The 21,602-nt window shown below is 41.8% G+C and overlaps 1 protein-coding gene across 1 annotated transcript; it reads right to left on the bottom strand.

The window, feature by feature from the left end:
- Positions 1-20,477: 20,477 nt before the first annotated feature.
- Positions 20,478-21,029, bottom strand: LOC105714808 (ferritin heavy polypeptide-like 17). Its single transcript, XM_012448921.1, has one exon. The coding sequence runs from the start codon at positions 21,027-21,029 to the stop codon at positions 20,478-20,480; it is 552 nt and encodes a 183-aa protein (XP_012304344.1).
- Between the last annotated feature and the right edge of the window lie 573 nt (positions 21,030-21,602).

Genomic DNA, 21,602 nt, shown 5'->3' with positions numbered 1-21,602 from the left:
TTAGCCAGGCGTGGTGGTGCACACCCATAGTCCCAGCTACTGGGGAGGCTGGGCCAGAAGGATCACTTGAATCCAAGAGGCGGAGGTTGCAGTGTGTCAAGATTGCACCACTGCACTCTAGCCTGGGTGACAGAGTGAGACCCTGTCTCAGAAAAAAAAAGTATGTAAATAACTGAGCCTTGGGACATTCCAACACTAAGATGTCAGGAAGATGAGAAGAATGGAGGAACATTAGGCAGAACTGAGAAAGATGCTAGAGGGATAGAAATAAAACTGGGAGAGCGAAATATCCTGAAGTTCGCCTCAATAAAGTGTTCAGGTAAGGCCGGGCACAGTGGTTCACACCTGTAGTCCCAGCACTTTGGGAGGATAAGGTGGGAGGATTGCTTGAGCCTGGGAGGTTGACGCTGCAGTGAGGTGAGATGGTGCCACTGCACTTTAGCCTGGGTGACAGAGTGAGACCCTGTCTCAAAAAAAAAAAAAAAAAAAAAGTGTTCAAGTAAGATGAGAACTAAGAATTAACCTTTGTACTTCTCAGTGTGGAGAAAATTGGAGTCTAGGACAAAGTGAATTTTTATGGAGTTATGGACATGAATAGCTGATAGGCATGGGTTTGAGAGGAGTTGGAATGAGAGAAAATGGGCATTATGAATACGGAGAGCATTTTAAGGAGTTTAGCATGAAGGAGATTAGTTCAGAGGGTTATTAGAGTAATATTTTAGGGTAGGGTTAAAAAGAATCCTGTTTTTTTTTTCTCTAAAGAGAATGGTCCAATGAGACAGAAAATGATGCTGAAAAGGGAGTGAGGCCATCTTAGAGCAAGCAACCCATTCAAGCCACCAGATGGCTGTATCAGTGCAAGTGACTTCAGATGAGAAACAGAAGCAATATCCTTAGGTAGACAAGAGGAACTCTAGGGCAAAAATTGAGAGGTTAGACTTAGATAGGGGCCTAGAGGTTTCATCGAGTAACAGGAGAGGAGGTAGAGTAAATATATCCAGATGTTGGTGGGTGGGAAGGTATGGTGGTAGGTGAAAGTCTGTGGAAATTCGTATAGTTTCAACTTCTTTTCAATGAAAAGTGAGGAGGGTTTGGGAGAAGGTGCAAGTGGTTAGAGGTTGGGAGAAGTAGTAGATTGTTCCAGTAATAACTCAGTGCATCAGTCCTTTTTACTCCTCTCCCATACTGATTCTCAGCTTGACCATGTGATTTGCTTTAGCTAATAGGACATTAGCAAATATGATGTAAGCAGAGGAATACAAAACGCTCATCTCTGGGAACTCTCCAACCAGCATTTGAGGAAACCCAAGCTAACGAGCTGGAGACATGTTGCCTAGCCAACAGCAAGCACCCATTGCCATCTTAGACCAGTTAGCCCCATTTGAATCATCAGATAACCAGAGCCACATGGTTGATAACAGGTAGATACAAGTCTAGCAGGTCAACTACCCAACATTCAAACCCAAATTATTGACCCACAAAATCATGAGTAAATAAAATGATTACTGCTTTAAACTACAGGACAAGTATCTCTTATCCAAAATGCTTGGAACAAGCAGTGTTTCAGATATCTGAAATGCTCCAGTGAGCATTTCGTTTGAATGTCATGTCGGTGCTCAACAAGTTTCAAATTTTGGAGTGTTTCAGATTTTGAATTTTCAGATTTTGGATGCTCAATCTGTACTATGTATTGGGATGGCAGGCTAACCACCAATACAGAGAAGAATGTATGAATGATGAACAGGGAGAGTAGGAGAGTAAATGGAATAGGAAAATATGTTTGTTGGCAGCACAAAAGGCCCACTTATGAGTCATACTCATTAAGTGTGTTCAGTCAGAATGGCTGAGTGTTTCTCCAGCCACGTTCAGCTGTGTGGGTGCAGGTGTGCTATAGGAACAAAATATATTTAATCAGGTTAGAGATTTTGCCAAACAAGTACAACAAAGCAGGCTAGGTGAGCTGGAAATGTATGCAAAGAAATGATTATCATCATTTACTATGGGATTTAACTTGAGCAAATAGAGGAGATCAAGGACTTCAGGCACAGTAAAAATGTTGTGGACCAATTGATTGGGTTCCCCAAGGGGATTATAGAATTTTGAGCATCAGGACTCAAGAGAGAATGAACTAGGACTCCAGAGATAATGAACTACAGAAAGAGGAGGTGGTGTTCAGAGGGTCTGATGCATAAGATAGAGATTATGGAAACACTGCAATTATCCCAAGTGACAAGGTCTATGATATGACCGTAACAGTGAGTGGCTGAGTAGACTGGAGAATGAGATCATGAGAAGAGAACAGATCAAGGGACTAAAAGGCCAGGTTGTGGATGGATCATCTATATGGATATTGAAATGACCAGGAATTAGAACACAGCAGATATTAAAGATTACCCTTAGCCAGGAGCTAAGATCATCAACAAATATAGGGTTGGAGTCTCTAGAAAATAACAAGAAAGGCTGGAAGGAAGCATAATGTCATGGCATTAGATTCTAAACTGGAGGGTTTAAGGGAGGAGAAACAGGAGCAAGAATGGCTTGGAAACATCAACAAGGAGAAGCGGGGATTCCAACCTTACCTTCAGGCCCAGTGATACTGTAGAGAGGATGATCATCACTGGAGAGGGTGCAATGGAAGCAATGTCCTTAGGGGAATTCTAAGGTGAAGGGTCTGTTCAAAAGAGAAGTTGATAACCTGGTAATGGATCATGAGTTCCAAATAGCACAGGGAAGCATTTCAAAAGCTGGGGAGGGGTAAGAGAAGGGACAGAAAAGGGGAGGTGCATATTTTTATGGGGATTACAGCATGGAGGGTGAGGTATGTCCTGGGAAACTTTGTGCAAAGGGGAGTGGCTTTTGTGGTGATGGATATAAGCAAAATGATAAAAGGCAATATGAGATGAGGATTTTGGCTGCAAGGCAGACAGTGACGGTGAGGCTGACAGTTTGGGGTGGTTGAAGAGTTTCTGGGGACGCCTCCTCACATGTACCTATGATGTGGAGATTCGGGTAGGGGTTGCCCTATTTTGTTAGTTGAATAGTGAAATGTGTGAATACCATGCTGTATAACCTTGCCATTTTTCCTTAATTCTGTTCTGACACACATGCATCCCCTGGGATAGATTCCCTGGTTAAGGTAAATAGGCATTTTCTAAACTTCAGGGGTTGCCAGTAAACTTCCTTCTCCAAACAGCTGACAAAAACAGTGAACGATTTTTCAAGGGAGGTAAGAGCTGCCAGAGCTGAGTCTGATGTTCTTTCTCTGAAAGGAAGGGTACGAGCCCTGCATTTCTTTGATGTTGCTCTAAAACACTTCTGCTGGCATCACCAGTGGCTTTGATGTTCTTCTAGCACTCTGACATCCTGACATCTGGGCTTGTATTCTTCTGAAGCAGCAAATTGAAACAATAGTCAAACTCCAGTTTAAAAAGAAGAAGGACAGCGAGGCCTCATTCAGAACTTTTTGATGTCACATGCCTGATTAGAGAGAATGCTTTTCCTGCATCTTCAAGCAGAGTCATTAGTTTCACGTTTTCATATTCATCCCAAGTGTCTGTCACCGGGCACCCTCATTATCCCAGGAGATCTCCAAGGGATTTGACAACCTGCTTCTGAAGCCCCAATCTAAATGTGCTGCTTTCTCCGAATGGCCTTTCAGTCAAACGTAAAAACTATACCCTTAATTTTAATATGAGCCCATCTTCCATACCTCCCTTTTATCATCTCACCTTGAGTTATACTTCTTCCCTTCATGCCAGATGAACCCTCTCTCTCACCTTCCTCCTCAGTTCTCACAAGCCCTGATGTGGAAGCCTGTCTCTTACTTTTTTCACCTCCACATCTGTCTGGCCAACTCTTCCTCTCTCACAGGTTTCAGCCAAGCTAAGCATCTTTTATAGAATGATCCACACCTCCGCTTTTTGATTCATACGCCTTCACTTCTTTACTTTCTGTTTTCCATACACATTCACAGACTTGAAGAGTGAGTGGAGGAAAAAGCAAATCACTTTCTCGATATTAAAGTTGCTTTATTCAATGTGGGTTTCTCACATTTTTAATAAGGGAAATCCAGACAGAGCCTACGTTTCTGCCAACCTCAATAACTTTATGGGTAGGACCATAATGATTATAATTATGTTTGGACTCTCCATCTTCCTGCCGCCTTCAAGTCTTCACTTCTCTCCCTAACATCATAGATAAGTTTGGCATTTTCCTTTTCTCCCAAACTTCTTTTCCTGGAGCTACCACTTACAGGGAGATCATTCTCCCTCTTGGACCAAGAAGAGATCAGGTTAGGTAAAGGGTGTTTTCCTGATTTGTTCAGGGGAAAACTCCCCTTCCTCTTCTTCAGCAAACTCCTTCCGTATAACATCTTCATTTTCAATAAGATGTAAGTTGACAGATAATAGTGAAACTGGTGTGTGGGGGTTACTGTAAATATCAGAGGGCCCTGAAATCCAGTTATTTTGATGCATTAGGAGCCCTCACCCAACGTTCTTGAGTCTGCTGTCAATTGTCGTATCAGGAATCCTGCCCTATTTTGGCAGCATTGAGTTCTATGCAAGCAACTCTTCTGCATCAAAGGACTTCTGCATTTTAGATTGCCTCTAAGCAAGGAAGTTTGTCAAGACTCTCCAGAGTAAGAACAGACCCCAAACACCTGAGACCTCCAGTTTTCTTTTTTACCTTTTCTAGCAGATTTTTTTTTCCAGTAGGTTTCTCTTGGGAAACTTTTAATGGAGAAGTGGAGGTTGTCTGTGATCAGAGGAAATTCTGTTTAGGACCCTTCCAGAACAAATTGTGAGAGAAGGTAGCTCAGTTGTTTGGTTGTGAAGTCTACAGCTTGTCTTCACCAGGAAACACATCGTGGTTCTCCTTTCTAAGACCTGGGATGAGCTTTTTACTCCTCAATGGTCCCTGGAGTTATTGGCCCTGAGCCATTCCTTGGTCTGCTTTCCTAATGGGCAAGACCATATTTGCCTGAGAAAACTTAATTTTAATAACTGATTAATACTGTATTTTCGGGTAAGTGCCACATTTCACCAATCCTATGCTGCTTCCTGTTTTTGTTCTCATAATAGATATGCAATGCATTTCCACAAGGTTTCTTGACACCTCTTGCTTCCACATCTATACCTGCTGTATACATGCTTTCACTTTCCATGTATTCTCAACCTACGGAATTTACCACATACTCCTACTTCTCTTTCTTCAAGGGCCTCTTGGACTTAATAATCCACTACATGTGACAGACTCAAAACAAAGGTGAGGCAACTAGTCAGATATGCTCCTTTTTAGGAAGACTGTATTTCTGTCTTTTCCAGATCACAGAGGTAAATGATTTCCTAGGGGAAATAGGAACTGAGGAATCACGGTTCTTAAAGAAAATGGGGTCATGACAATTTTTATTGTGAGCTGGATATGTCACTGAGAGGGCTTCTAGATGATTTTCAAGATAGCTTACCAAAATTCTAGAAAGCAGAGCCATGACAGAAACCACACCAACAATGCTCTACAAAAGATTCATGGCACCTGCCAGGACAGTTTATGCCTGAAGAACAGATTAGAAGATGTTTGCATAGGAAAATGTTGATTTACAATTTAAGAATACTCAATTCTGCAATAGATAAGAAAAATAAGGGGGATAAGTGAAACTAAGTGTAGATAATTCTTGTAAAACATATTAGACATCGATAAAGTAGGCAGAATATATGTGTGCTGAATACAAAGGGATAGAAAGAACTGGTAGAAACCAAATATTGATGACAGTTGGCACATCCTTAGCTCTCCTGCCCATTGGCAATAGTTATCTGGTCCCATATGTCCTCTCTCTCAAACACTAAATTAAAACACCTGCTTAGCAGGTGACCAGTGAGTTACAGTTGTGCCCAGGAGTGTTTGCCCCTGGGTCAGTCTGTCAGAGCAGGCATGTGTTGACTTTAGCTGTCTTCATTGCTGGTCCTCATAAACATACAGTCAATGGGCAAAGCTAAAGCGAAAAACAGAGAGTAGACATTTTCTCACATCGCATTTAGGCTGCATGGCCCTTCCATCCTGCTAGCATCCTCTCTTCTCACTCTCCTCTTTGCTTATTTCTCACTGTATATTCCAAATCATTCAGTAAACAATGTGAAGTGAGGGTCTTTATTTGGTCTATGAGCCTGTTGGTTTGTGATTCCCTGTACATCCTGTCTGGCAATGTATTTGAAGGCTACAGAAATATCAAGGTAATTTCCAGGCATGACAAGGAGTGACCAGAAATTAAAGAAACTGACACTTTGGCCAAAAAGGGGATGAGAAACTGACAGAGACACTTGCAAACTGAACTATAACCTGAGCTCTTCTAACTCCTAAGCAACAAAGGCAAAGAGACCAAGGACCTAATTGTAACCTCCCAAATACAACGAGAGGCCCACAGACAGAAGGGCCCATTGACCCAAGGGGTCAGCCTTTTTCTGGGGCTAAGGTTGTATAAGAAGTTGCTGACTCCTTCACTCATCATGGTACCTGGGACAGAAAGTCTAAGTATAGCAAGATAAAAGTGAGTGACTGCAGGGCCCAGCAGGTAATTTAAATCAATAAAGAGGTATTTTATTGCCACAGTATACTTTGGGCTACCTAACTTACATTGCTTAAATGGCATGTGCTGTGGTGAATTACAGAATATGTATGCTTTAAGGTGGCAGCTGAAACTCAGTTCCATATGAAGGTTCCCATGGGAACAGGGCCCGTTGTGGCCAGATAGTATTTTCAAAAGGAGCCAGAAATACATAATTTTATGAGAACTTTCCCAATTAAAAGTTCATTATCCACAAAACAAGTTATAGCAAACATAAGAAGATAGAAGTTATATCAAGTATCTTTTCTGACAGCAATGATATAAAACTAGAATTAAATAACAAGAACTTTGGAAACAATCCCATTTACAATAGCTAAAAACAAGACAGCTGGGAATAAATTTAACCATGTAATTGAAAGATTACTGCAAACTCTAAAACACTGATAAAAGTAATTGAAGAAGACACAAATAAAAAGATATTTCATGTTCATGGATTGGAAGAACTATTATTGCTAAAATGTTTATACTACCCGAAGTGATCTACAGATTCAGTGTAATCCCTATCAAAAAACCAATAACATTCTTCACAGAAGTAGAAAAACTATCCTAAAATTTGTATGGAACCATAAAAGACCCCTGGATAGCCAAATCAGTTGTGAGCAAAAAAATACTAAAAATAAAAATACCCCCCCCACATACAAAAACAACAAAAATAAAAGCAAACCAAAAAAAAAGCTAATCACTAATCATCAGGAAAATGTAAGTCAAAACCCCAGTGAGATATTAACTCACTCCAGTTAAAATGGCTATTCTCAAAAAGACAAAAGATAACAAGGATGTGGAGAAAAGGGAACTTTTGTGTATTGTTGGTAGGTATGTAAATTAGTACAGCCATGATGGAAAACAGTGTGAAGGTTCCTCAAAAAAATTAAAAATAGAACTTCCATATGATTCAGCGATAGTACTACTGGGTATATACCTAAAGGAAATGAACCAGTATGTCAGAGAGTTATCTGCGCTCTCATGTTCATTGCAGCATATTCAGAATAGCCAGGGTATGGAATTAACCTAAGTATCCAACAACAGATGAATGGATGAAGAAAATGTGGTATATATACACAATAGAAAACCACTCAGCCACAGGAACAATGAAATCCTGTCATTTGCAACAGCATAGGTGAACCTGGAGGACATTATGTTAAGTGAAATAAGCCAGGGACAGAAACACAAACGCTGTATGTTCTCACTCATGTGGAATCTTAAAAAGTTGATCTCATAGAAACGGTAAGTAGATAGTGGTTGACAGAGACTGGAGGCAGTAGGAGAAAAAGGAGGATGGGAAGTTACAATTAGAAAGGAAGAATTAGTTGTGGTGTCATGTTGCACAGTAGGGAGACTATAGTCAACAATAAGGTATTGCATATCTCAAAATAGCTAGAAGAGAATGAGTGTTCTCATCACAAATAATTCATAAATGTTTGAGATGATGGATATCTAATTATCCTGATTTGATCATTACACAAAGTATATGCATATCCAAACACATTGTACCCCATATACATGCACAATTATTATGTGCCAATTAAAATTTAAAAAGTTATAATTCATTGGCTTGTTAAGATGTTCATTTCTAAATATGATTAATAAAAGGGACAAGGACTCTGGAAAATGGGTAATTCTAGAGCTGGGGCAGGGAAAATACATCATGAGTCTGAAGCATATCGTAGTGCTAAAAAGTAAGGAAACGCTATACACATACCCACAGAAGGTGAGACTATGTCAAAGGAATACAGGAGCCAACTGAAAGATCTCCAACTGGCCAAATATGCAACAGTTTGAGGAACAAAATTAATAACGTAGCTCTGGATTATTTTATTTTATTTTTTTTTTCTTCTTTTTTTTTTTTATTGCATTTTAGGTTTTGGGGTACATGTGAAAAACATGCAAAGTTGTTGCATAGGTGCATTCATGGCAGTGTGATTTGCTGCCTCCCTCCCCCTCACCCATATCTGGCATTTCTCCCCATGCTATCCCTCCCCAACTCCCGCCGCCGCTGTCCCCCCCACTCGCCCGCAACAGACCCCCGTGTATAGTGCTCCCCTCCCTGTGTCCATGTGTTCTCCTTGTTCAACACCCTCCTATGAGTGAGAACATGTGGTGTTTGGTTTTGTGATCTTGTGTCAGTTTGCTGAGAATGATGGTTTCCAGGTTCATCCATGTCCCTACAAAGGACACGAACTCCTCCTTTTTAATGGCTGCATAATATTCCATGGTGTATATGTGCCACATTTTTCCTGTCCAGTCTATCATCGATGGGCATTTGGGTTGGTTCCAGGTCTTTGCTATTGTAAACTGTGCTGCAATGAACATTCGTGTGCATGTGTCCTTATAGTAGAACGATTTATAATCCTTTGGATATATGCCCAGTAATGGGATTGCTGGGTCAAATGGAATTTCTATTTCTAGGTCCTTGAGGAATCGCCACACTGTTTTCCACAGTGGTTGAACTAATTTACACTCCCACCAACAGTGTAAAAGTGTTCCTATTTCTCCACATCCTCTCCAGCATCTATTTTCTCCAGATTTTTTAATGATCGCCATTCTAACTGGTGTGAGATGGTATCTCAATGTAGTTTTGATTTGCATTTCTCTAATGACCAGTGATGATGAGCATTTTTTCATATGTTTGTTGGCCTCTTGTATGTCTTCTTTTGAAAAGTATCTGTTCATATCCTTTGCCCATTTTTGAATGGGCTTGTTTGTTTTTTTCTTGTAAATCTTTTTTAGCTCGTTGTAAATTCTGGATATCAGCCCTTTGTCAGATGGGTAGGCTGCAAAAATTTTTTCCCATTCTGTTGGTTGCCGATTCACTCTATTGACTGTTTCTTTTGCCATGCAGAAGCTGTGGAGTTTGATTAGGTCCCATTTGTCTATTTTGGCTTTTGTTGCCAATGCTTTTGGTGTTTTGGTCATAAAGTCCTTGCCTACGCCTATGTCCTGAATGGTTTTGCCTAGGTTTCCTTCTAGTGTTTTTATGGTGTTAGGCCTTATGTTTAAGCCTTTAATCCATCTGGAGTCAATTTTAGTGTAAGGTGTCAGGAAGGGGTCGAGTTTCTGCTTTCTGCGTATGGTTAGCCAGTTTTCCCAACACCACTTATTGAACAGGGAATCCTTTCCCCATTGCTTGTTTTTATCAGGTTTGTAAAAGATCGGGTGGTTGTAGATATGTTGTGTCGCCTCCGACGCCTCTGTTCTGTTCCATTGGTCTATATCTCTGTTTTGGTACCAGTACCATGCTGTTTTGATTACCATAGCCTTGTAGTAGAGTTTGAAGTCCGGTAGTGTGATGCCTCCTGCTTTGTTCTTTTTGCTTAGAATTGACTTGGCTATGCGGGCTCTCTTTTGGTTCCATATGAAGTTTAAGGTGGTTTTTTCCAGTTCTGTGAAGAAGGTCATTGGTAGCTTGATGGGGATAGCATTGAATCTGTAAATTACTTTGGGCAGTATGGCCATTTTAACGATATTAATTCTTCCTAACCATGAACATGGAATGTTTCTCCATCTGTTCGTGTCCTCTCTTATTTCGTTGAGCAGTGGTTTGTAGTTCTCCTTGAAGAGGTCCTTTACGTTCCTTGTTAGTTGTATTCCTAGGTATTTTATTCTCTTTGTAGCAATTGTGAATGGCAGTTCGTTCTTGATTTGGCTCTCTTTAAGTCTATTATTGGTGTATAGGAATGCTTGTGATTTTTGCACATTGATTTTGTATCCTGAGACTTTGCTGAAGTTGCTTATCAGTTTCAGGAGATTTTGGGCTGAGATGATAGGGTCTTCTAGATATACAATCATGTCGTCTGCAAATAGAGACAATTTGACTTCCTCCTTTCCTAATTGAATACCCTTTATTTCTTTTTCTTGCCTGATTGCTCTGGCTAGAACTTCCAGTACTATATTGAACAGGAGTGGTGAGAGAGGGCATCCTTGTCTAGTGCCCAATTTCAAAGGGAATGCTTCCAGTTTTTGCCCATTCAGTATGATATTGGCTGTTGGTTTGTCATAAATAGCTTTTATTATTTTGAGGTACGTTCCGTCGATACCTAGTTTATTGAGAGTTTTTAGCATAAAGGGCTGTTGAATTTTGTCGAAGGCCTTCTCTGCATCTATTGAGATAATCATGTGGTTTTTGTCTTTGGTTCTGTTTATGTGGTGAATTACATTTATAGACTTGCGTATATTGAACCAGCCTTGCATCCCCGGGATGAATCCTACTTGATCATGGTGGATAAGCTTTTTGATGTGCTCTTGCAATCGGCTTGCCAGTATTTTATTGAAGATTTTTGCATCTATGTTCATCATGGATATTGGCCTGTAATTTTCTTTTCTTGTTGAGTCTCTGCCGGGTTTTGGTATTAGGATGATGTTGGTCTCATAAAATGATTTGGGAAGGGTTCCTTCTTTTTGGATTATTTGAAATAGTTTCAGTAGGAATGGTACCAGTTCCTCTTTGTATGTCTGGTAGAATTCGGCTGTGAACCCATCTGGACCTGGGCTTTTTTTGGGTGGTAGGCTCTTAATTGCTGCCTCGACTTCAGACCTTGTTATTGGTCTATTCAGGGTTTCGACTTCTTCCTGGTTTAGGCTTGGGAGGAGGCAAGTGTCCAGGAATTTATCCATTTCTTCCAGGTTTTCTAGTTTATGTGCATAGAGTTGTTTGTAATAATCTCTGATGATGGTTTGAATTTCTCTGGCATCTGTGGTGATATCCCCTTTATCATTTTTTATTGCATCTATCTGGTTATTCTCTCTTTTCTTTTTTATTAGTCTGGCTAGTGGTCTGTCTATTTTGTTGATCTTTTCAAAAAACCAGCTCCTGGATTTATTGATTTTTTGAAGGGTTTTTCGTGTCTCTATCTCCTTCAATTCTGCTTTGATCTTAGTTATTTCTTGTCTTCTGCTAGGTTTTGAGTTTTTTTGATCTTGCTCCTCTAGCTCTTTCAATGTTGACGATAGAGTGTCAATTTTAGATCTCTCCTTTCTTCTCATGTGGGCACCTATTGCTATATATTTTCCTCTAGAGACTGCTTTAAATGTGTCCCAGAGATTCTGGTATGTGGTGTCTTCGTTCTCGTTGGTTTCGAAGAACATCTTTATTTCTGCCTTCATTTCAGTGTTTATCCAGTCAACATTCAGGAGAAAGTTGTTCAATTTCCATGAGGCTGTGCGGTTCTGGGTTGGCTTCTGAATTCTGAGTTCTAACTTGATTGCACTGTGGTCTGAGAGACTGTTTGTTATGGTTTCCGTTCTTTTGCATTGGCTGAGGAGTGATTTACTTCCAATTATGTGGTCAATTTTAGAGTAGGTGTGATGTGGTGCTGAGAAGAATGTATATTCTGTGGATTTGGGGTAGAGAGTTCTGCAAATGTCTATTAGGTTTGCTTGGTCCAGGTCTGAGTTCAAGTCCTGGATATCCTTGTTAATTTTCTGTCTCGTTGATCTGTCTAATATTGACAATGGGGTGTTGAAGTCTCCCACTATTATTGTGTGGGAGTCTAGGTCTCTTTGTAAGTCTTTAAGAACTTGCCTTATGTATCTAGGTGCTCCTGTATTAGGTGCATATATATTTAGGATCGTTAGCTCTTCTTGTTGCATTGATCCTTTTACCATTATGTAATGTCCTTCTTTGTCTCTTTTGATCTTTGTTGCTTTAAAGTCTATTTTATCAGAGATGAGAATTGCAACTCCTGCTTTTTTTTGCTCTCCATTTGCTTGGTAAATCTTCCTCCATCCCTTTATTTTGAGCCTTTGTGTATCCTTGCATGTGAGATGGGTTTCCTGAATACAGCACACTGATGGGTTTTGGCTTTTTATCCAATTTGCCAGTCTATGTCTTTTGATTGGGGCATTTAGTCCATTTACGTTTAGGGTTAATATTGTTATGTGTGAATTTGATCCTGCCATTTTGATGCTAACCATCTGTTTTTCCCATTGGTTGATGCAGATTCTTCATTGTGTTGATGCTCTTTACCATTTCGTGCATTTTTGGAGTGGCTGGTACTGGTTGTTTTTTTCTATGTGTAGTGCCTCCTTCAGGAGCTCTTGTAAAGCTGGTCTGGTGGTGATGAAATCTCTGAGTGCTTGCTTGTTCTCAAAGGATTTTATTTTTCCTTCACTTATGAAGCTTAGTTTGGCTGTATATGAAATTCTGGGTTGAAAGTTCTTTTCTTTAAGGATGTTGAATATCGGCCCCCACTCCCTTCTGGCCTGTAGGGTTTCTGCTGAGAGATCTGCTGTAAGTCTGATGGGCTTCCCTTTGTGGGTAACCCGACCTTTCTCTCTGGCTGCCCTTAGTATTTTCTCCTTCATTTCAACCCTGGCAAATCTGATGATTATGTGCCTTGGGGTTGCTCTTCTAGAGGAATATCTTTGTGGTGTTCTCTGTATTTCCTGGACTTGAATATTGGCCTGCCTTGCTAGGTTGGGGAAGTTTTCCTGGATAATATCCTGAAGAGTATTTTCCAGCTTGGATGCATTCTCTTCGTCACATTCAGGTACACCTATCAAACGTAGATTAGGTCTTTTCACATAGTCCCATATTTCTTGCTGACTCTGTTCATTCCTTTTTACCCTGTTTTCTCTAATCTTGCCTTCTCGTTTTATTTCATTGAGTTGATCTTCGACCTCTGATATCCTTTCTTCTGCTTGGTCAATTCGGCTGTTGAAACTTGTGCATGCTTCGCGAAGTTCTCGTGTTGTGTTTTTCAGCTCCATCAATTCGTTCATATTCCTCTCTAAGTTGTCCATTCTCGTTAACATTTCGTCAAGTCTTTTTTCAAGGTTCTTAGTTTCTTTGCATTGGGTTAGAACATGTTCTTTTAGCTCACGGAAGTTTCTTATTATCCACTTTCTGAAAGCTGATTCTGTCATTTCATCACGCTCATTCTCCATCCAGTCTTGTTCCCTTGCTGGTGAGGAGTTGTGCTCCCTTGTAGGAGGAGAGGTGTTCTGGTTTTGGGTGTTTTCATCCTTTTTGCACTGGTTTCTTCCCATCTTTGTGGATTTATCCACCTATCGACTTTGTAGTTGCTGTCTTTCTGATTTTGGTAATTTTAAGTCTGTAGTAGCTGAACTCATAAACCCCCTTTTCTTCCCCCTAGGTGGTCTGTCCCAGGGAATTAGGGCGTTATGATTTTCCGCTGTTGCAATGGTTTTCCCTGCCCACAAGGTGGCAGCCTAGTCACACTCAGCCTGCAGAGGCTTCGTTGAGCTGCTGTGGGCAAATTGTCCTGGGAACTGCAGGGTGTTTCCCGGTGGGTGACGCCCCTCCTCCACAGAGCTGGACCGTCCCGTGTTCAGCCGTGTTTCCGGAGGCGTCCTCTTTGCCCAGGAAACTCTTGGGTTGAGTCCCTGCCTCAGCTCCCCTTGCTGGCCCAGAGGGGATCCGGTCTCGCTCACTCTGCACAAGGGGCCGCTGCTCCCTGCCTCGGGTGCAGGCAGAGCAGCCGCGCCAGTCCAACCAGCGGAGCTGGCAACCCGTGGAGCTTCGCCACCTGTGAATCTCCTGGTCTGTGGGCAGTAAAAATCCGCTGCCCTGTGAGCCGCTGCATCAGCCAAAGCAGCGGCTCTGAGATTCGTGGCGCGCCCTTGCCCGGGAGTGTCCTGGCTTGAATCCCTGCTTCAGCTCCCCTTGCTGGCTCAGAGGTGATTCAGTCTCTCTCGCTCTGTACGTGGATCCGCCGCCCCCCACCTCAGGGCGTAGGCCGAGCGGCGCGCAGCTCCGCTCAAACCAGCGGCGCTGGTGACCCGTGCGGCTCCTCCTCCTGTTAATCCCCTGGTCTGTGGTCAGTAAAAATCTGTCTGGAAATGCGGCGTCCACTCACCCTCTGTGCCTTCTTTCGGAGCTGCGATCCCGACTTCCTCCTAATCGGCCATCTTGAAAACCTCTCCTACACTGTTATTTTTTTAAAAATATGTATGTTATTCAATAGGGTCATATTATACATATTTTTAAAATAAAATTTCCTGCAATATTCTCCAAAGATATATTTTATGGTTAATAAATTTTAAATTCTTGATGGCTTAAAAAGCATTGAAATCCAAGATGAAATTGTACTGAATCCAGAAAATGCCTTCCAATTACATCAGTCACTTAAATATACATCTAATATAGAAAATGAGTAATATTGTTTTGTCTTCTCTCATTGTCTGCCACAGAAAACACTAAAAGTACAGTAGTCCCCTCATATCCAAAGTTTCACTGTCAGCAGTTTTAGTTATCAACGCTCAACTGTGGTCTGTAATCTCAGCATTTTGGGAGGCCAAGATGGGAGGATCACATGACCAGCGGGAGCAGCATAGCGAAACTCCATGTATACACCAGCTCTCTGGCCGTGGTCGGCGACGTCAGCTTCGACTCCGACAGCCAGCTTCCCCTGGATGAACTCAAGATCCACCCCCGACCCTCGACGGACTGCACGTAGCTCTGGATTATAACACAAAGTACTAAATAAATATCCATGAATCCATAGTGAGATAAATAAATGATTTAATAAATAAATCAGAAAGAAGGTATAAATCTTTCTTACAGAAGAATTCCAAATATTGTAGGTAAATACTCTGTCCATCCAGGCAGTGCTCTTCCTCCTATCCTTTTGAGGGTGAACTGGACTTGACTCATTTTAAAGAACAGAGTTCAGAAAGAGGAAAAATAGCAACTTTAAGTGGAGAAACCTCGCCAATACCACTCTAACCAAGCGATGAAGATTAACACCGCCAATGATAAGTCATTTTCATGCCATGTAGCCTGAAAGATATGATGTGATGAGAAATACACTCCAAAGGTGAAGTGGTATTTTTCCCCAAAACACAGAATCTCAGTCTAATCATGAGAGCAGCACCTGACAAATCCAAATTGAGAAACATTCCACAAAATACATGATCAGTAGCCTTCAAAGCTGTGAAGGTTGTGAATCGTAAGGAAAGACTGAGACAGAGGACACCAAGAAGGCATGACAATTAAATGCAATGTAGAAACGTGGATTGGAACTTGGAACAGGAAAAGAACATGACTGAAAAAACTTGTGAAATCTGAATACAGTGTGTGGTTTAGTTAATAGCAATGTGCCAATTTTAATTTCTTATTTTTGACAAGTGTACCATGGGTTCTGTAAGATGTTAACATTACAGCAAACTGGGGAAAGGATATGCAGAAATTGTACATCTTTGCAATTTAAATGTAAAATTTAAAATTATTTCAAAATAAAAAGGTTATTAAAAAATCATTAGTCCAAGCAAAACACATCTGTAGATGAATCTGGCCTGAGGCCTTCTGTTAGATCCTCTGGTTTAGAAGGAAAATAAATGTTCCCATGACATTGTCCCCCTGAATCATCAGAGATCACAGTAAGCAACTAGCCCTTAACTCAAAGAACAATGCTCCATTACACTTACGTACAATCTTTTCCTTCCTTCTAATAAATGACCTGATCTTCCCTCACTCCTATATATATATATATGTTTTGTCTTTCTCCTTCCTGATATGCCAGTGTAATGGTTGGAGCTGTAATAGCTATGTGGATCATGAAACGACCTTTGGACTGGAAGCCCTATTCAGTGGAACAATAAGATAATGTATTTTATCTAATCAAACATAATTTAAGGCACACCATTATTCTATGTACCACAAAAAAAGAAAGTGCTACCAGTTAAATTAGAACACAGTGTTTTCTTATCCCTTAGATTTTTTAATATACAGTTACTGGAAAATCTCTTTTCCACTTATTTAAGCACAGACTTTTGTTATTGAATCATTCTTATGTGTACACATAAAAAGGAAACTATGTGCTAAATAAATTGTTTCAAGTACTGCTAGAACTTCTTCAGATTCAAATTTCGACTCTTCTGAATCACTTCTGTACTCAGAATCATTGATCTCTCTTAATATCATCCTCTGTGCCATCAAGCATGCTGGTAATGCAGTATTTTTTAAAAGGGTACACACGTCTAGTGATAGAGGTCAGGAATTCGAGACCAGCCTGGCCAGCATGGCGAAACCCTGTTTCTACTGAAAATACCAAAAATTGACTGGGCATGATGGCACGTGCCTGTGGTCCCAGCTGCTTGGGAGGCTGGGGCAGGAGAGTTGCTTGAACCCGGGGGGCGCACCACTGCACTCCAGCCTGGGCGACAGAGAAACTCCATCTTGGGGAAAAAAAAAAAAAAGTTTTAGTTTAACCTAATATTGATTAATGATGGGTAAACAAATTTTTCGAAAATCTTATAGGTCTATTAAATTGTTGAAGATGTTTTTAATTTAAAAATTCTGTTTTTCGGCTGGGTGTGGTGGCTCATGCCTGTAATCCAAGCACTTTGGAGGCCAAGGCGGGCGGATCACCTGAGGTCGGGAGTTCAAGACCAGCCTGACCAACATGGTGAAACCTCGTCTTTATATAAAAAAAAAAAAATTAAAAAAAAATTGTTTTTCAATGTTGTTTACAGAAATTTAGGTCTCATCTAATCTGCTAAATATGTTAATCAGTGTCAGATGCTGGATTCCAATTCATTTTTAGTGTGCCTGTATGACTTTTTCCATATCCTTTAATTAAATTTATATTACTTGTTAAAAAAAAAAAAGGGTACACGTCTAATATCTCCAGGATTTTTTCATAGCCAGTGATACCACTTTGTTTAGTTTTGCAGTGCATCCTCAGGCAATGACGGGTATGGCCAACAGTGATTATAAGATACATCCCAATTTCAAATATGTTAAAATGTAAAGAAAACAATGTGCCTCTTGAAAGCCGTGAAATCTGATTGAAAGCTCTTCCATGTATAAAAGAAGTATGGAAGAAAACAGTTCAGGGCTACTGGACTGTTTTCTTACATACTTATTTTATGCATGAAAAGGAAAAGCTATCTTTTATAAGACTCTGCTTTTCTGGTCTTTGTTACTACTCATAACCTAACCCAAACCAAACAGTCACAGGATTCCTAAAAATATGATAGCCATTCGTCCTTTCCTTTCTTACTGTACCTCATCCCATTCCTATAGCTCCCTTGACTAGCGAATCAAGATGTACATTTCTTTCCTTTTACCTTTTAGGTGTCCTCACACTTTGCTGATATGGTTACTCTCATTTCACCTTTCCCTTCAGCTTTCCTGAGGCAAATTCTCCATCAATCTCTCTCTGAAACTGAACTGAGGACTGCAATTAACAACAACAACAGCTACATCAAATTGTTATTTTAAAGTCTGAAGCATAGTATCACTTTCAAGGTTACAGATAATGCTTTCCTCTACTAAATACTTGATTAGATATGTCTCTCAGGCTGGTGCAAAGAAACTGTAATTGCTGGTAAATGAAAAGGAAAAGGAGAATTTAAAAATCAGAAATGTAGAGCAGATTTCCAGAGTAGAGAAGATTCAGGAGAAATTAATGGGTGCTTTGTACTGCTTGTCACACACATTTCTAAGAAAAAGAAATACTTTTCCTTTTTCTGGAAAATGAAGTACAAGTTATCAGTGACAACCATCTATTAAGAAATTTCCTTTGTGATAGAGTGAGGGTTTTTTCCCCAGTGGTAAATTATTCAACACAGTTAATTTGAATCTGTGTTTGAGCCTGAGATAAAGTGATCAATTTTACCATTTTCCCTCAGTCTGTCCCGATACTATCATTGTCTAAGACTTTGGTACCCGTAGCAGCAGCCACTGTTTCGGCCATCACTCCCCACAAGCAACAGAGTACAATGAATGACTGACAAGCATCAGTTGTATGTCTCAGGGTGGTATTTTGCAGGGCTGGAAGACTGAGGCACAACTCACTCTTTAGTATTAAAAGTCAGCCTATCAAAGAATTAGGAAGGCTGTGTGTATGTGGGAATGTGGCCCATCTGTAAGAAGTTTGCTCACTCCTTTTAAGAGGAAGGTGGCAAGGGAGGGTGAGAAAATGAGGAGACTTGCAGCAACGGACAAGGTCAAGACATTGAAAAGTGTCAATGGGGCCTGCTTGGTCTAAATGTTTCTTAGGTTTTTCCACCGTTGCCCCACATATTCAAAAGACTGTGGACCCTAAAACTGAACCAAAAGGAGAGGATTTAGAACACTCATGTTTTTCTTGCAGTGGAACAAGAATAGAGACAATTAAGCTGCGGCTTTACCTAGACTTCCCAGCCAGGGATCCTGAAAGCAAAGCTGTGAAATGTGACACTACAAATAGCAGCATGTGATAGGTGCTGGAGTGAAATCACAGTTCTCTTTGAGTCTTGCAGGTGAGGAAATGCTGCCTTTTCAGGTAAAATAAAAGGATGTAGTTCTAAGCAGACTTCTCTACATTATCCTGGGGTCTCTCTGAATCACAGGAAAGGGAAAAATGGAGTAAAGAGGGGACCCCGTGGCCAAGAGGGAACCGATCTGGCATCGGCTGTAGATCTCAGTAAAGAGACCACAACAGGCAATGTAGACACAATAGTACACTGCATATGATAAACAGACTGGGCTTCTCTGTCCAGGCTTTGAGATGAGCTAGATTTGCAGATGGAGCATGTGTGTTTTGTAGCCACCCCCATTTACCTGTTGTGCTTGAAGAGAAGCCACTCACAGTGAAGACATGTGGTAGAGGGATGGATGGTGCACTCTTTGGGGATTGCCAGCCCTAAGCCCTTCTTAGGTATTCAGTGCCAACTTGGGCAACAGTGTTACTGTCTGTTTTACGGAGAGAACCTGAACAGAGGGTTTCAGGTGTACAGGTGTTGGCTGCCTTCCTGTAAGGTGCCCTGCTACTTCATATAGTCTGTTGCTTATTCTGAAGGCCTCTTTCATATAAGAAGGATTTTGGCTGAGGTTGAGTTGTCCCCACCCTAGACTGGAAGGCACACCTGTAATTAGGAGAGAGACTACGGTGATCAGGGCTGTCTTTAAGAGGGTTGGGGGATTTCCCTCTTAGGGCTGGTTATTTGGCTAGATTCCCAGCCTACCCACACAACCATCTTTAACCCATTGATACACTTGCAGAGTAACAGAAAGAAAAAGGAACATGGCATCAGAAGATCAAAGTTTATGTCCAAATTCCACAACTTCTTGCCTCTATGGCCTCCCTTTTTGTCACTAATAAAGTCACGATACTTGTCCTTCCTTCTTCCTGAGCTTCTTGTAAAAACAAAGTACGATAATGTAAATAAAAAGACTTGGACTTCCAAAGTGCCATTTTAGTTTGTCAGCCCCTTGGCTATGGGGAAGCCAGCTTAAGGCTCCCTTGATAACTGTCACCTAGGGTGAGCTTGCCAAAGAGGTACCCTGCCATGCTGTCACCCAGAGCCCTCACTTGCTACTCAGAATCAACAAACGTTAACGTTGGCATTTTACTAACCAAAGTTTTCATGTAAGTTTGAACACCCCTTTGTTTATTTTAATCCGTGCCCAATCCCATTCTCTTCACTTCTTCCCCAGATGCAACTACTATGATGAATTCTGGACCATGTTTTACACCTTACCATGCCCATACATCCCACAGTCACCAGGGCCCAAGACAGCCAGCCCCACCCCATGTCACCCCACATACCAGGGTAGTTTACAAAGGGAAGACGAATGTGTTTTCCAGGGGCCCATAGAATACCATTCCCCTACACCCCCGCAGATACTGAGCTGCATGCAGATGGGGGCAGGGGTGAGTGGTGGTTGGAGAGACTGCTGGATACCTACTTTAAAGTTGCATGGGGATGTGCCCTGATTGCTAAAAGGTGAGAGTTGCAGGCACGCATCAACGGGATACCTGTATTGCTCTGAGAAACAGGTAACTTTATTGCTAACAATAGTAAAACTGAAAGAACAAACTGAAGAGAACGTTCTGAAAGGGCAGCATGCAGGTGTCCCGCCTGAAAGCCGGACCTAGGGAAGGCACCCCATGGCTGTGGGGCCCTTCTGGGCTCAGGTCTCTTTGACACGGCCGCTCAGGGTGAGTTTGTCGAAGAGGAACTCAGCCAGGCCAGCTTCTGGGGAACATATCTTACGCAGGTTGCTCACGTAGTCACCCAGCTCTTTGATGGTCTTGACTTGCTCGTGCAGGTAGTAGCTCTGCAGGAAGTCGCACAGCTGAGGATCACCCTTCTCGGTGGCCAGTTGGTACAGCTCCAGAAGGTTCTGGTTGATGGTCTTTTCTAGATGGAAGGCGCACTCCATGGCCTTGAGCCCGCTCTCCCAGCCTTGGCGCTCTGGCTTACTGATGTCGTGAAGGGAGACGAAGCTACCGCGCTCGTTCTGCAGCCTCATCAGCTTCTCGGCTTGCTCCATCTTGTCGTCTGACAGGCACAGGAAGTAGCGGTAGAAGTTTTTCAGGGCCACGCCGTCCCGGTTGAAGTAGAAAGCCATGGACAGGTATATGTAGGAGGCATAGAGCTCCAGCTTAATGTGGTTGTTGATGGCATCCTCGCAGTTGTCGTAGTAGTTCTGGAGCACTTGCGGAGGTGGAATGGAGGCCATGGTGAGCAGCACGGGTGCCGCGAACACACAGGTGAAGTCGGTGTGGTAGCAAGGGCAGCGGCTGAAGCAGCAACAAATGGCGGACGGTGAATAGCGAGTGTATGACGGAACCGGAAGTGACGGAACTGGAAAGTGGGCAGTGGCAACTGTTAGGCAGGGGTACGCTTTGTCGGTGGGGGGAGGGGTGGGGAGCACGAGCGCCGAGTTCTATCTGAAATCCATGCTATTTGGCACTGAACATTTCAAGACCATCTTTAAAAAATAACTGCTCTAGGCCGGGCGCGGTGGCTCACGCCTGTAATCCCAGCACTTTGGGAGGCCGAGGTGGGCGGATCACAAGGTCAAGAGATCCAGACCATCCTGGCCAAGATGGTGAAATCCCGTCTCTACTAAAAATACAAAAAATAGAAGGGCATGGTGGCTCGTGCCTGTGGTCCCAGCTACTCGGGAGGCTGAGGCGGAAGAATCGCTTGAACCCAGGAGGCGGAGGTTGCCATGAGCCGAGATTGTGCCACTGCACTCCAGCCTGGCGACTAACACTCCATCTCAAAAAAAAAAAAAAAAAAAAAAAAA

The sequence above is a fragment of the Aotus nancymaae genome, unplaced genomic scaffold (genome assembly GCF_030222135.1).
Source record: "Aotus nancymaae isolate 86718 unplaced genomic scaffold, 86718_ANA_hifiasm-v0.15.2.pri h1tg000058l, whole genome shotgun sequence".
Classification (NCBI taxonomy): domain Eukaryota; kingdom Metazoa; phylum Chordata; class Mammalia; order Primates; family Aotidae; genus Aotus; species Aotus nancymaae.
This window is presented reverse-complemented; position numbering and strand designations above follow the sequence as displayed.